At 37.1% G+C, this 16413-nt stretch overlaps 1 protein-coding gene across 6 annotated transcripts in view; it reads right to left on the reverse strand.

Annotated features, from left to right (window-relative positions):
• TRPS1 (transcriptional repressor GATA binding 1) overlaps nt 1-16413 on the reverse strand; it is a 277268-nt gene that overhangs the window by 218627 nt on the left and 42228 nt on the right. For 2 of the 6 annotated variants that reach the window (XM_025197226.1, XM_006018074.3), the window contains exons 2-4: nt 14608-14667; nt 9838-9996; nt 6463-7391 (exon numbers count right to left, since the gene is read on the reverse strand). In XM_025197226.1, the coding sequence (XP_025053011.1) occupies nt 6463-7391; nt 9838-9874 (966 nt within the window). In that variant the 5' untranslated portion in view covers nt 9875-9996; nt 14608-14667. Of the gene's footprint in view, nt 1-6462; nt 7392-9837; nt 9997-13649; nt 13669-14607; nt 14668-16413 lie in introns of those variants that run through there. The other 4 variants (XM_025197223.1, XM_006018075.3, XM_006018076.3 and 1 more) reach the window with 4 other exon arrangements.

The following is a 16413-nucleotide window of genomic DNA, read 5'->3' on the forward strand; positions in this document are numbered from 1 at the left end:
TCTGGGAAACAAGGTTCTTTGGGTAAATGTCATATCTTTTATTAGACCAACTACATTTTAGGTCTGAGAGAGTATACTAAGATACACATATTGGGCTAAACTGAAATATCTCATTAGGATGGATCACTTGTCTAAACCCTCTAGAATTCCAAACTCTTTGTAAAGGTAATTGACTTAGTAATTAATAAGAACAATTATCAGAGGTGTTTGTTTCTACTAGTCATACAAAGAGGCTACAACCCAAATGGCACATGTTTCTCTCCAATACAGTTAAATATATCTTTCATTTACATTATTATTAGAGATGCTTCTTGAAGAGCTGAAGAAATACCTAAAGCAGAAATTGGTGATATGCTGACACACAGTAAAACCAATTGGCCTACTACCCTTTTTTCTTTTCTGACTAAATTTCATAGCAACATGAATTTGCAAATGTTCAATGTACAAAAATTATGAAAGGCCTCTGAGGTTTTCAAATATAAGCTTTCTTCCTGTGGAGTTTTTAAGTAAATGAGGCATTTACATGTGTTCATCTCCTTTTGCTTTTGATGTGCAAAATATCTATGTATCCTGATTTAATCAGCATAATTTCTAAAAGAATTAAATGAAGCCTTTCTACTGAACTTCACCTGTGGATTTTCTTGTGGGGGGTGGACTTTGTAGAGGAAAAGCTTACTTTGAGGTAGCTTTTGTTGTTTTTACTGTATATGATTTTATATACTATCCCTTAGGGCAGTATAGTTTAATGACTGCAATCACAGAGCGGAAGGCAGGACTCCTGGGTTCTATTCCTGGTGTTGGGTAAGCCTTTGTGGCTCTTTCCCCATCCGAAAAATGGGATTTTTTTTTCACAAAGGTCTAATGACACTTAATCTACAAAGCACATTTAAAAAGTAAGTTGAAAGGTGCATTTAAAATTCAATACATTTATTGCTGTGGAAAATACTCTATCAGAACACCCTCAGGAACAATATGACCTAATCAGACTAATGAAAAAGCCTCTCAACCTACTTTCTGTTTTGGGGGTTAACAAGGCTAAATATCAAAAAGACTTATAATTTTTAAAAAGCATATAAGTTTTTGTAAACTTAAAGACTGTTAACATCCAAATATAAGCATATTAATTAGTCTGTATCAAGAAGATACATAAAAGCAGTTATTTTTTCAGGAAACCCATCTAATGAAAATGAGAAATTGCAAAAAGGCCAGCTAAGCAATATTCTCCAGTCACATATACAAAATAAAGGTGATTTACTCATTATGAAAAGATTACTCTTTAAATGGTTACAGCAAATAACAGAATGAGAAGTCAGATTCCTTTTGACAGTCAAGTATATTAGCATGAAAGTGATCTTTGCAGTTATGTCTCCAGTATAGATTCTGAACACTTTTGTAAAGAGCCTTTTCCAAAAAAATTCCCAAAACTACTAGAAGCCATAATCATCAGGAGGTACGCCAATTACTTCATACCTCACAGTGTGATCAAGCCCTCTTACTCTTTCCACAGCTTGTCATCTAATCAGGCTACTAATGATCAATTTTGAAAGTGGAAAATGAACAGCTGAAACTATTAATAGTGCAACCACTCCTTCCTGATGGACCAGTCCTTCATTACCACATGAGTTCCATTTCCTAATCAGATCACACACCTATAATGTAAGAAAAGGTCTGCATCCAATTAGGCTATGGGATAGTCACAATGGAATGCTTCTTCTGGATGTTAAGACAACAATTAAGGAACACTACTCATGGCATTTATTAACCAATGAAATTTGCCTTTTCATCTTACGTGAGACAGCCACAGCTATGTTGAGAGGTAACATCCATAGGATGTGCCATATAGTTCTGTTTCCCTATGGCATGATATAACACCTACGTTTTACATGCATGGCACCAAAATGGAAGATGGAACCAAAGTTTGAGCCATATGCATAGGCTCCCCCTGGACAGAGTATGGACAAAGTTAGGCACCTCATAGTGTCATCCAAAACAAGCCAAATGTTGAGTAATGTGTCACTTGAAAGCAACACATGCTGTACAGAGCCTAGATTCAGTCAACAGGAAATGCTGAGTGCAAAGGTGTGGCCTTAAATCCAGCTCCTTACTCAGGGCTTTGAGTAGTGCCACCCTTTCCTTGAGATCCACAGCCTAAAGCCTTCTCTTGAACATATGCCCTTGTCCTTGAAGGTCAATCTTTACTTCTAGAAGGCATTCTCAGGAGGCTATGCCTGTTTAAACAAAAGCCTAAGAGTTTAAGTACTTGTCCAGGAAGCAGGAAAAACAAATTCAATTCTCTCCTCTGCATAAAGTGTTCCTGCATTTTCCACAGGCCTGGAGGTGCTCTAATCAGAATACATCCTTTTCTGAAGTGTGAGACTCTCCATCCTTCCTGCTGGAAAAGTCTCATTGCACAGATGCATTGGTCAGAAGGAGACAATGCAGGGAGGAGAGGACTGTAGCTCAGTGGTTAGGTCAGATCCGCTCCCAGAACTGCTTCTGTATTGTACACAGATGGTCATAGGATAACATACAGAAGCAATCCTGAGCCCACAGAGAGGCACCTATGGATATTTCAAGTGAAAAACTAAGATGTGGAATTTACATGCCTCCAGGTTCAGGCAGCAGCTGGATAGCCATTTTCATACTGGTTTGGACAAAGTCAACTTAGTCCTGCTTAAGACACCAAAGTCCCCTTTCAAATCTGGCCTAAACTAAAGTTCCACTCATGCTTGCAAGTCTTTGGAACAAGTGTTAGCTGGCCAGCAATACAGAGCTACCAGTGGAGAAAAATCGCACAAGGGAAATTACTGAGATTAAAAATCAGCCAGAGCAAGTGTTCCATTTACCTCAACAGAAGATAGCACACTGATTGCAGCAATAAAGCTGATAACGCTGTCTGTGGCTCGCAAATGTGTTCTGAAATGTATACAGGAAGGAGGGTCAAATCTCACAGAACCCATTCAGTAGATTCACCCAATCTTATCACAGTTGATATCCATTGGTTAAGTTAAAGCTCTGACGGTAAAAATGTACAGAGAATGTAAAAAAGAGACTCCTTAAATTATGCTAGATCTTCAAATCTAATGGAATCTCCCCTGATTAAATATTCCAGACCAGAGGTTTACAAACTTTTTCTTATAGCATAGCCGCTTCCAGATGTACCAGCTGACTGTGTACCCCTACCAACATGTTTTATATTTTAACTCCTTAGATGCCAGTTATTATAATGAAAATTATATCCACCATTACACAATTTCTCCCACGTAACCCCAAGAGATGTCTTGCACACCCCCAGCGGTACACATACCACAATTTGGGAATCCCTGCTCTAGACAATGAAAAAACTTACACACTAAGGACAGGAGGCTTGAATTCTTTTCAATTTTTCTCCTCAAAATCATTTACGTCATATTAAAAAAAAAGATAAGGAGTCCATATACCTGCATTTGACAAAAAATGCATAGCTGTATAAAAAGTAGCCCAATAAAACATCTATTTTTTTAAAGATGTGCAGAAGTAGACATTAATAGTGTGGGTTATTTTAAAAGCAATTTCCCTTTTTTCCCCCCTGAGCATTTTCCAAAAGTGTTTAAAAATCTATAGTGGATTTTCCTCTATTCCCCTTCTTTCTCTTTTTTAATCTTTCTTTCTTTTTGTTCCTCCAAGAATCAACAGCAATCCTACTAGTGCAAATTTGCACATACCAGCTTCCCCAGTTAACTATCAAGAGCCAGATCAAAGACACAACCTTCTGGTTTCTATCCCTATTCACTAGTCTAAAACATTGTATATTTACTACTGCTAGCCACCTCCATCGCACTGCAACAAAATAGTTTGTTATAGGTGACAGGATCAATAAATCAGTCCTAAATCTCACTATCATTTGACCTTAATTGTAGTTAAAGAGAGCTTTTCTTTTCTCATTTTAACCTTCAATCCAGTCCAAAATGAAGATAATATTGCTTGGATGAACTACAACTATTCATATTTACTTCCCCTTGTTCAGGTCATAAGAGTCAACTGACAACCAAGTTCCAATTAAACTGTAGCACAGTCCTTACCAATGCAAACCCTACACTCAGACATTAGACTACAAAGATTCAAAAGTTGGTGGGGGGAAGAGAGATGGGGGAAGAAAACCCCTCTGAAATAGACATCGTAGCTATACAAACACATGTGGGTACAAACGGAAATTTCAGATGTACTTTTACTATGTTTATGAATGTAACAAAACTATTCAGTATTTATTGCAAAGCATGAAAATATTAATCAGTTACTTATCTTCTGACATGTTCTGCATCAACATCTGTTGTATGTGGAAGTGATGAAGTATAGTATTTGGCTCAAGATCTTATTTAATCTTCTCTTCCCAAATTGGGCAGGAAAAATTAGCACTCTTTAAAAATTGAGTTTCCAGCTCCAATTGTTTCTTTAAAATAAATCGCCTACATTGTATAGGTTGTCTGGTTCAGTTTGGAACATGTTTCTGGTCTGAGAAAAGACTGATCTTAACTAGATTATCTATGTGTTGCTTCCTACCGCTTTTTGTCTTCCTTGCAGTATCTTACTGCCAAGGCTTAAGAGACAAGTATAGTCTAGGTTCAGCTGTTTTATTTCTAGTTCTATCAGTTCAAAATGAGATAACTCACACATCTGTTTTATTTCTGAAAATGCTGCATAGGAAAAGTGTCCAGCCCATTCTAATCAAGTATAAACTTCCCTATAAATAACTAAGGATCTAACAAAACCATTGTTTGGAGGAAATGAAAGTGTGTTTAGAAACTCAAATTCCTCTATACTGTAGGCCTTAGCTATTTCAATTTGTATGTCTTCCTGACAGCATGGATCAGCTGCCCTAAGATACTGTCCCCAGAGTCAGCAAACTGAAACTATAGCAGGAAATCCAGGTATTAACAATATATTGCATGCTAATTATAACCCATAGTTATACACTCTAACGTTACTCCCTTCTGAGCTCCTTTACTAAATCACGTATTTGCTTTTTAACCACAGTTTGACGGGACAGTGTAGGATACAAGACAGTAAAATGATCTTCTAATAAGACAGCAATTCAAAGACTGTAGCTTTTATGCATAACAATGATCTTGGTTTGATTTGCTGCTCTATAAAGAGTTGGTAGAATTTCACAAAGTAAGAGGAAAAGTTAAACAGCTTAAAAAGCTGCAAAGTTCCTGACGTGGGTTCCTGTTTCTCAGTATTTCTTAAGGAGAGACATTAGCCACCTTTACCTCTTCTGTGAAATTCTTCCTTTTAATGACAGTACTCTCTGCAGGTACTATTAAATATTTCTACCTACATTTTTAAAAAAAGTTTCTTGGAGGGTTATGTGGCAATTAGTACTAGGTCAATGCATCATCATGTCTTATGCAAACATGCTCCTAAAATTGGTTTAACATTGAACTGAGTTTTCATGTGACCTTTGTTACCAACTGGTCCAAATTATTTTTATTCTAAAGTGAACATTTAGATCAAAGACTAAACCAGCCTTCTAGTACTTTTTCCAGATGATCCATAAAGGGGGTAAAAAAAAAAAAAAAAAAAAAAAAAAAAAAAAAAAAAAAAATCAATACTATTTAAATATATGGGGATTCACTAATGGAGTTTTCTCCAAGTAGAAATAATTAAAACAGAGACTCCAAGAACATATTCTTAAATGCACTCTTTAGATAAAAATTTGCTACCAGTTTTTACTCCAGTGTTGAACATACAGTAAAATCATGGCTAAAATTTGATCCAAAAAGTATTGAGACAGTAGCACTACCTTTATATTCCGATTGATACAACTAATAATAATCATTATGATAATAACCCCTTTTATAATCAGCCATGGACTTCCCATTGTGTGGAAACATAGCACTGTTGTTTTGGCACTAGATCACTTCTGGTGTCACCAGGGCTTGTACCTTATGATGGCTGCAGCTTCAAAATCAATAAGCCAAGTCTTATTCCTAAAGGCCAGTCATCAGAGTCCATGACTACATTTTAATCTGCGGCTAAAATCCACTGTCTACCTGGTTATTTAAAATGCTTATTTTGTTTTGTCTCTGTAGGATACAGAAGTCCTTAGTTAACATGAAATTCCAGGTGGCCTGTTTGCTGCATATAAGCTTTTACTTTTGATTACCACAAAGACCAAATCACAGATGAGGATGTCTACAGGAAAAAAGATGCTTCTTGCTACATTTAACAAGGCATTAAGTGGACCTCCAGAAATTCTGACACATCATATTTCCTCATCAGGGCAATCATTTCAGTAACTGATAGCAACCAGGGAAGACATAGGGTAATTGGATCTAAGCTTTCCTGTGGCTTAAGTAAGCTGCATGAGATACTTTAATTATGCTAGTTTGAGATGAGAAAGTAGGAGTTGCTTTCTAAGATGGACACCCCCATCCCCAATTGTCTCTGAGGAAGTTACAGAGAGGTATGGAAGATACAAACCTGCACATCATAAGTTCCATTTAATAAGACAGGCCTCTGGGAATTGATATCCTGCAGCACCCCTGAAAGCACAGTACGATTGACTTTCTGGAAGTCTTTGGAGTGGCTGAACTGCACCATGTTGTGGAGGGCCAAAATTTTAGTGTCGAGCTCAGCATCCTGCCTGGTGCGGTTATGCAGTCCTAGGTGGTACTTGCGGAAGTGTTTGATGAGATCTGTGGGGTCATTCCCATAGTAACCATAACCACAGATGTTGCATTTGAAGTCCTGAAGCTCTGGAGACAGAGGCGCCATATCTGGGTTGTCATTTACCAACAAATCTGCTTTTGATTTGTTCAGCCTTAAACCCCCATCTGAAGGCACTTGTGGGTTTTTTGAGGCCACGGGGACCGGGCTTGAGCCTTGGCCATCAGTTTGACCACTTTGCACTTGCGCTGTTTCATCTGTAGCTTTTGGCGACATCTGATGCACTTCATTTGTCTCCACTGGATCTCCTGATGGGGTAGAGACCACATCTTGGGTGTCATCTGCATCTGATTTTTGAGGAGACTTCAAGGGCTCACAAACTCCCCCAACAGCTGGAGATGACAAAGCCAACATATTTCTGTCTGTCACCTCATCATGAGGGAAGGATGGAACATTTCCTCCCTTATTGTGGCTTTCATAATTGAAGCCAGTCTTTTCACTTAGAACTGAGCTCTTTAAGTCCTTTTTAATGCTGGACGATGGCTCTTGAACATGTGTGCAAGGATCCTCCTTGTTGTTTAGCTCTGCCGTATCACCCTGGTCAGTGTTTTCTTGCATCTGATCTGCAGAAAATTCTTTTTTCCTTCCAGACTCTTCGCTTTCAGTACCTGTAGATTCAAGGGTCTGTACCTCACCTTCACTTGCAATGTTTCTTAGAGGGGGGTTCTTTTTCCGGACCATATCTATAAAAAAAATGTAAAGGCAAAAAAAAAAAAAAAAGGGAAAGAAAAGAAAAAGAAAAAGAAAAGAATCACCTATAGAGTTATCAAAATACACAGGAGATTGTTCTGTATTTCAGGATCTAAAACACAGATACAAAATGCTGAATATCAAACTGTTCAGATTCTAGTCAATCAATGCCACAAACTGGAACCTGACTTAAAAAAAACCTGTCATACTGGAAGTGAACTCAACTAACAAAGACCCTTAAATCTTAAGAATAACAACTTCTATCAAAATTAATTAATTAGAGTGTTCATTATTTTTCCTGAGAATACTGGCCAGTTAATGCCGGTAAAAATTTTGAACAATTGATTTTAAAACAAGCGAGGGAGAGGGAATAACCCTGTGGTGTAATGCTAAAATGTAGACATAACGTACTGGTATTTTAACAGAAAAAAATCTATCATACATTGCCAAAAGTACTTGAACAAGCTGAATCAATACATGTATGCTTACTGTGTGCTTGAGTAAAGATCTATCCAGCAAAATATATGGGACTCAGGTGAATCTGAGATGTTGATTTTTTTTTCCGGGGGGGGGGGGGGGGCTTTACCGGGCAGGGGCAGATTGTATATCCACAGAGTGTGGATAAGTACAAAGGGACACTATACAAATCCATATATGGAATCTCACATATAACAGAAAGAAGGCTACTATTGGTTGCTAACTGAACAGGCTGATACTTAAGTAGAGTGCAAAGCAGCTGAAGTACTACGCATGCAGTTACTGCTCTTTAACAAAACATTTCCTCCTACCCTTTAGCCAAAACTTCCATGCAATGTGCATTTCCAGAATCTGTACTGGATCACCTAGTGATCAGTTTGTATTCATGCACTGACTATAGGCATGAGACAAATATTCTATAGTATATCCTATGTTCTTATCTTAGCCAGTGATGCATACAATGATGAATGATTTTCAAGCCCTGGCATCTGGTTGAGTGGAAACAGACTGTGCTACCATACATGAGTTTCAAGTTTGAAACTCAGACTTGATCCTGTGCTCCCAAACCAGCAGTGGACGAGAGTATGCGGAGGCACTACATTGATCTGTGAACAGAGAACCACCTCGCAATTGACAGCAACATGGGATGCTCTCCAAATGGTGCTCTGCACAGACCTAAAGTTGAGCATGATACTTTGAGAAGTGTAGCTGAGGGTGGAGATGAAAAAGAAAAAGAAAAAAAGTCAGCCTTTGTACATCCTCCTATTTACATCTGCTCCACATAAAAGGGCACCGTATCCTACGTTGACAAAAACAGCCAACTTCTAAGGGGAAGTGTTCTACTTGTGTCTAGAGCTCTGCCTTTGTGGTTGAACTGATCCACAAGCAGCGTTAACTACAACAAGACGCTTTTGCACAAAGTGCCAACTCATATTACATACATTTTGACACTCAGTGTGGTCTTAATTGGTTTCTTAAATGGCTGCTACAGTTCTTCATTTAGAAGGCACATATGCCTATGAGCCAAGTTTCTTTTCCTTCTGTAAAGGATATGCAGGATGAGTATATATGCTAGTGCCCACCTAAATGCATCTTTGGTTCATAAATGCCTATGCAGTCTGAACTATCTGTAAAACTATAACAGTCCTTCTGAAACCCATGGCAGCTAGAAGACAGGAAAAGGAGCACTGATTGCATCTGTGAGAGGGTGTCAGAGATATAAAAATCAGGGAACTTCATAGTAGTTTTCACAGTTAAAATTAAACAAGGTTGAATTTAATGTTCTAAAAAGTTCTTATACTAGATCTTTAGATAAGGAGAGCTTAGAGGCCTGGCTGACCTTAACGGAGAGAATTAGAGAGAAAGATCTAATAGGCTCCCTGCACATGAATGAGCTCCAGGAAAACTGGGACTACATGCACTCCAAATAGACAGGATACCAAATGTAGATGTCCAGTAACCAACCTCATCCTCCATATCTATAGGGTCAAGTGCATATAGAGTGAACACAAAACAGTTCAGCTTAATGGAACATTTCCTGGTACACATTACAGTCATAAAAAGGGAAGGTGGATTTTTTTCATTTAAGTAGAACTGGTTTTCAATTTCAGGGAAAGTACTTTATTTTTCTCTTTCGCCTTTCCTTTCTTACTTTTCTTATTTATTTTTTTTAAGTATCTTGTTTATTTGGTTACGGGTCCCTATAAAAAGAAATGATACTTTTTTGTTGTTGGAAAACCACTAACTATCATTTTTCAGAGAGACATATTATGTAAATAAAAGCACATTTGCAGTACTTCTAAATTGAGGAAACTCTCCCCTAGCATGTCATAAGTTAGATATAGTAAGAATATGGCCACTCTGAAATTATCTCAAAGACAAATAACAGATTGCTCAATGCTTTATTGTGTGCCAAGAACTTTTAGAGTTAACATTTTCACTTGAAAAAAATGGATCACATACTTGTAAAATCATACCCAGCATTGACTTCATAAGGCATGTGGCTTTAGAGTGCTTTTTACAATTATTAATTCTATTAGTCAACTAGCAGGAGGGCTAATGCAATTGTCTTAGAAGACGCACGGAAGACACAGAAGACATTTTGAGAGCTGATCTGTACATCTGTAAAACAAAACAAAAAAAGGTTTTCCTTCCTAAATTATGTATTTACAATATGGTTTTTACTTAAAAACATTATTATGCCTATTTATTATTCACATGCATCTCTCACTGGGCATTATATCAAGAATTCTGTACTTCAGTCAAGTGTGAGAAGTGCTACATGTCTCTCACAGACATACCCACACACATGAGAAAAAATAGTGTTATCATACTAAATTGCCTAAGACATCAGCTGCATCAGAAAAAGATAAAATATATGTTGCAAACAAAGTGCACATATTGTGCAGGAAAAAACACTCAAAATATTCACTTCTATTAACATATATTCTGAATTGTGGAGAACTGGACAGCTTAACGGGACTGGGAATGGGATCCCAGCTGAGTTTCAAATCCAGGCATGTTGGCAGTAACTGAAAGTAATATGTTGGCTGTTGGGTGTCCTACATGAAATGAATTTGGTAGTATTAGTTTAGTTGCTAGCGGGCAAGTGTCCACTGCACAAAAATGCCATCACAATAACAAGGTTGGTGGCAGTCCCAGCAAAGAGGCCAAGTGATGAATAGACACAGAAACTGAACTACCTTTCAGTATTGGCGGTAGTGATATTTCTAAACCAAAGGAAAAGTTTGTAAAGCCTTATCCAAAGCCCCTGCAAGTCAAGGCTAAGATTTTTATTGAACCCAATGGTCTTTGAACTCTGAGAGATTGGAAATGGGATCATGGTTAATTAGGCTGCTGCAGAACACCTGGTCTGCCATAAATTCATTTCCAACCAACAGCCACCTGCATGCAACTAAAATTAATTCCCCTGCTAATCAGCACTGTGTCCACTTGTCACAAGGAAGGGTAAATCTACGGCATCAGAAGCTACACAGTCTAGCCAATTAAGCAGAGACTACAAGCAAAGGATGTCAGGATTACAACACCTTCTGTTACACTGACTCCCTCTACAGATTTAGAAATTACTCTATACCTCAGTAACCACAACTGTAAAATGGAGGCAATACTTACCTACTCCAAAGGAGTGTTGTGATGACTGATAAGTGAATATTTATGAAGACTACATATTACTATGTTTATCAATCTATATGCAAAGGATTCCAGCCCCCCAGGGTCAGTTTATTTGGAAACATGTAGTGTGACAAGCATTTATAAATATTTGGGATGCGTAGTCTACAGAACCTACTCCTGCAGCCAAAGTTTTGTGATGGCATTAAGTTCTTCCCTGACAGCGCTTCTTTTAAAATACAGTCAATCCGCTAAATGTGGAAGAGCTCCAACAAAAAGGGCCTTCTTGACCATTCCCAAATTCCAAGGTTGTCACTTAACATAGTGTGTATGACCATTGGGCTCAAAAACAGCGGGGGGAATTAAGGGAAAGGGGGCAAAACACTATATAGTCTTTCAAGCCTACCAAAAAGTTGACACTGGAAGTATGAAGAAAAGCATTCCTATGTCCTGTAACTGTCTTGTGGAAAAACTGAAGACTTCAGCTTCAAATGCTCCATGAACCTTCATCAAATATATTAACTAAATATTTTACTAACTCAACTTTAACTAATAGGAGAATATGCCACATACAAGTAATCTTTGACTGGCTACAAAGACCCAGAACAAGATTACTCTACAACCTACTGTTAGCCTGAAGTCAGCAGAAAGGTAGGGCAAAGTAATATCTTTCAGTTTTCATCTTTTCAGACTCTTTCAGGGGAATGAGTTTCATAGACAATTTACTGCATCATCAGACAAAGTAGCATTTGATGAAGTAAGTTGTTGCCTATGAAAGCTCATGAGTCTTCGAATGAGTTAGTACCCACAGTGCCACCCTGCCCTACTTTCTGCAATCTACTCAAAAGCTGGTTAGGCAAACACTTCACAAAATAGTGCAGATAAATGAGACTGAACAGTATTTAATAAAGGCAAATGTTTTTTTTTAAGATAAAAAATATTCAAAGGAAAGAGACCTCATATAAATACTTTATTTGCTTTTACCTCTGCCCCAAACGTTGTCTATGTGATTACTACCAACGCAGGAAATTTAAGTATTGATGCTTTAGATAGTGGTTAATTACTTCTGATCACTACTGCTCACAATGGATCATTTTGTTGCCAGTCATCATTTCATTAGAAGTAATAACTTGTCACCACAGCATGTTGCAGTGAAATGGCAATTAACTCAGGAAAACCCTGCAGTTTTAAGCCCACTTTGATGTATATGCTCTTTTTAACCCAGCAATAGATTTGGAAAGATGCATGACATTTAATGCACAGGCAAACAGATAGCAGGTTTATTCACGGGCCTATGAATTTAGCTATCCCAGGAAAGACGTCATCCAAAATGAAACAGAGAAATGCATTTACATTTAACAGACTGCAACAGAATCTCTGTGCTAAGGGCTAGTGGAAATCATACTATTATATATATTGTGCAGTCACACCGAGCTCAAACATCAGACATATTGCCAGAACAATGCAGCAAAAAATCATTAAACTCTCAGTATCTCAGTTTAATAAATGTCTAATACTTACCTAGCTCACAGGAGTGTTGTGAGGCTTAATTAATTAGTGACTGTAAAGCACTTTGTGATCCTTTAATGAAAGGCGCTACATAGCATAAAGTATTATTAAAATCATTAGGACCACAGAAAGAGCCCTGTGAAATTTAAGCCTACACTGTCTGCTGGGGATAGGAGTGATCTTAATATTAAAAAGGAGACTGTCAGACTAATTTTCATAATTTTTAAAAAAAATGTCCTTGTGTTATGATAACACCTTGGCAATAAATAAATCTTCTCTTCTTAATGACATACTATCATTCTGGTTTGTTAACTGCAGAGCTGAGTAAGACAGCAGGGCTTTTGACGTAGATTTGGCTTTCTCTTTAAAAATAAAAAAAGACAGAGCAAGACACATTTTGATGCCTTCCTACATTTGACCCCATTAGGATCCTTGATCACTTGGTGCTCCAGTTTGCTCAGTGTGGTGGCAGGGGGAAATCACTGATATTTTTTTTCCCCTGTGAATTATTAAAATAATACATTTTTAATGTAAGTTGTATTATATATGTAGTGAAAGAAAAGGTATATTGCACGTAAAGTCATTACAAAAAACACTAAACATGCTTTATCCAAAAAAAAATAATAATTAAAAATTTAAAAAAAAAAAAAAAAAAAAAAAAGTGTTTTTTTAAAGGCCCCTTTCCCACTTAATTATATAAAGCCTATCTCTTCCCCTGCCTCTCCATGCCATAGTGCTCCAGTTGTAAAGAATAAGGTCTCTCAAGCTGGAAAACATTTGTCTTATGAAAAGGTAAGAGTTTTTCCCATAAGCATTCCTTGCCTTCAGAATTCATTTTCGAACTACCCTTTATCACAGCCCATCTTTAAAATTTGAAAGGTACCAAAGTAATGGTACAAAGAAGCCCCAAACTCAAAAGCCTTTACATGTTTTGAATGCAAAGCCAACCAATCTTTTAATGCATTAGATACTCAAATCTCTGATGGCCCATACCCATGTCACCCCACCGACTTCAAGACAACAGGGTACAACTCAAGCAAAATTCAGTCTCGTACAGGGGCAGATCCAGGCGAGTGCAGTACTGCAGTGGCACCTACTTTTGATTCTTGGTCCACCCATTGTTTAAAACCAAGTACCTGGCAGTCGCAACAGCATTTCTACTGAGGCAGCAGTGAAGAAGTCAAGTGACTTCATGGCTCATTATAATCTACCTGATTCTTTCTAAATACTTCATTCCACAGGTGTTAAAAACCCTCTGTCCTTTTTAATGGCTTTGATGTTGTTCTATTAAAGCTAACCTTTCTTCTGCAATTCTGCTATCTGTTAGCTGCTTCTGGTAATGTAACTCCTGTTTCACAACCTTGCAGACTGTTGTTAACTCTAGCTAAAAACCTTAAATCAGGTGTGGAAAACTTAACTCAGGTGAGCATTAACTCAGGTGTGAAAATAAATTTCAATGATACATTGAATGCACAGTCAAGATGTTAAAGGCAGCCAGATTTTGTTTTATGAATATTAATAAAGAAAGGTACATTTAATTCTCATAACTACAAGACTAAGTAAACAACATATTTTGATTATTTTTTGCCTAATTTGTTGTGGTTTTTATACAGAATACAGCAAATTAATGCACATCCTAATAAAGTTATATTGTTTTTGCTTCATTCTTAAACTAAATAATATAACCCTGGGACCCTAGCTTCTTAGTAAAGCATCTAGTTTCTTTTTAACTAGAGAAAAGTATAAGTTGTTTGTGTGATGAGGCACCACACCATCTGCTCCTCCCCCTCCACCACCACTTTTCAAAATCCTAGATCCACCCACTGTCTCATAGCACAATAAGCAAAAGTTATTCCTATACAAAGATGATGGTACAGGGTAAAGTTCCTGTCTTTCAGACTTCCTTAATATACTGTTTGCATTAACCCTTCTTTCAATGTTCTTGCTAAAATGTTTGGAGGGTATTGTTTATATACCGGGTACTCTCTCTTCTATGTGTATGCCTAGTCAAAGGCAGCATAACACTGTACTTCCTAACTAGTTTTGGTCTATTCACAGGAAAACTAGCTATGCAGAATTAACCCCTGGACTTACCCCATTAGTACTGAGAGAAAGATGGCTGGAGCTCCTCTTTCACACCTGGAACTCAAGGCCCTAAACCAAGTGAGAGCAAAATGGGTTTAATTACAAACAACCTCAGAATGACTTCCTCCCCCCTGTAGCAAGTAACCTGTGACCAGTTCAAAGGAAGTACAACCAGGGAAGTCAGGACTCTAACAACTGATAGACGGCCCCTGAAATCAATATTTTAAAGCTATTAAGGTCTAATCCTACAACATTTAAGTGGCCAGTCCACTGGGTATGAAATTGCTTTGAGTAAAATGGGACACCTCACAAGAGAGTAAGGGTTTACAGGATGGAAGTTATTTTGTAAAAATGTATCTCTGTTATTCTCTGTGCTCTGTATACACCATTTAATTTGTGATTGCTTAAACAATATAAAACATTCAAGAAAGCCTAAAAATGTATGGCTTATAGGTATTAACTGCAGAAAAGCTGCAGTTACAAAACGATGGATTTTTTCCCCCTATCTTCAGACTTGCCAATACAATCACTGAATATGCTTCACAAAATGTTTTAAACTTTGTTTAAAAGTCATGTTTTCTGTCCTGTTCATTCCAATTAAAAATTAATCTTTCTCCTTTGATCATTCTTGATTCTTTAAAAGGTACACTATTGGACATCTTAAATCCTGTCAAAAGAGAAAGTGCCATCACATTCAAACAACTGTCATCAAAGAAATCTCTTATTAATTCACCTCAAATTAATCCAAAACAATCTTTTCTATTAGCATCTGCTTCAGAGCATGGGACACATTAGTAGTCATGTGACCACTGAAATAAATCTAAGCTCTTCTAAATCTAAGCTTTTCTATAAGAGAAAATAAATGTTATTTAGCTCACTCATTTCAGAGAGTTTAAGAGCATCATTTCAAACATATTTTGTTCAAATCTTTGATTGAAACCACTCGTTACATTTTAAACTTGCTCCCAATGTAATCTTTCAGGCAAAATTCCCACTGTATGAGTATGAAAAAAGAAAAAAAAAGGATGAAAAAGATTTGTCTACATAGGAAATACAGCAACAGACCTCATTACATCTCAGTTATAGTTACAATATCAAATCTATTACTTTTATCAAGGGTGCCTAATAACACTACATGTGTTTCGTTTTTAACAATTAAAAATAATAAAAAATACAAGTATAGTTAATAACAATAATTTATCTAAGGTGGATAAGCTTTTGGCTGTACAGCTTTTGGATTAGCTTTGCCCTGTCTTCCAACCAAGAATCTCAAAGTGCTTTACAAATATCCATCAATTAAGCCTCATGTAACTTTGTGAGATAGGCAAAGTATGATTACCTCCATTTTACAGAGGAGTAAACCGAGATACGGAGAGGCTTGATAGAGGTCACATACAGGGAAACTGCAGAACCCCGATTTCCCAAATCATTCTGCTCTGAATTCATTCACCTGTTCATATTCCAGCACAGACAGCTTCAACCTGGTACTTGGCAATAGGCCAAGATCATGTAATTTAATACGTTTCAAAAAGAGCACCTCATGGAAAAGTCTAAACACTTCAATTTATCATGACAGTTAAGGGACAAACTGGCATTTTATTTGTATGTGAATTAATCTCCAAATAGACTAAAAAGGCCACACTTTCAGAGAATATTGTAGCTCTGCTTCTCTGCTCTGAATGTATCTTAAAGCCAGTTTTGTAAATCAAAGGTAATTTAATTTTTATGTATTGATGTTGTTTTGCATGCTCCCCAATCTGTTGTTATTTTACTCCAGAGAGAATTCAAAATGATTGCTTATAGCAGTGAAATAAC

This window comes from Alligator sinensis, unplaced genomic scaffold (genome assembly GCF_000455745.1).
Source record: "Alligator sinensis unplaced genomic scaffold, ASM45574v1 scaffold112_1, whole genome shotgun sequence".
NCBI lineage: Eukaryota > Metazoa > Chordata > Crocodylia > Alligatoridae > Alligator > Alligator sinensis.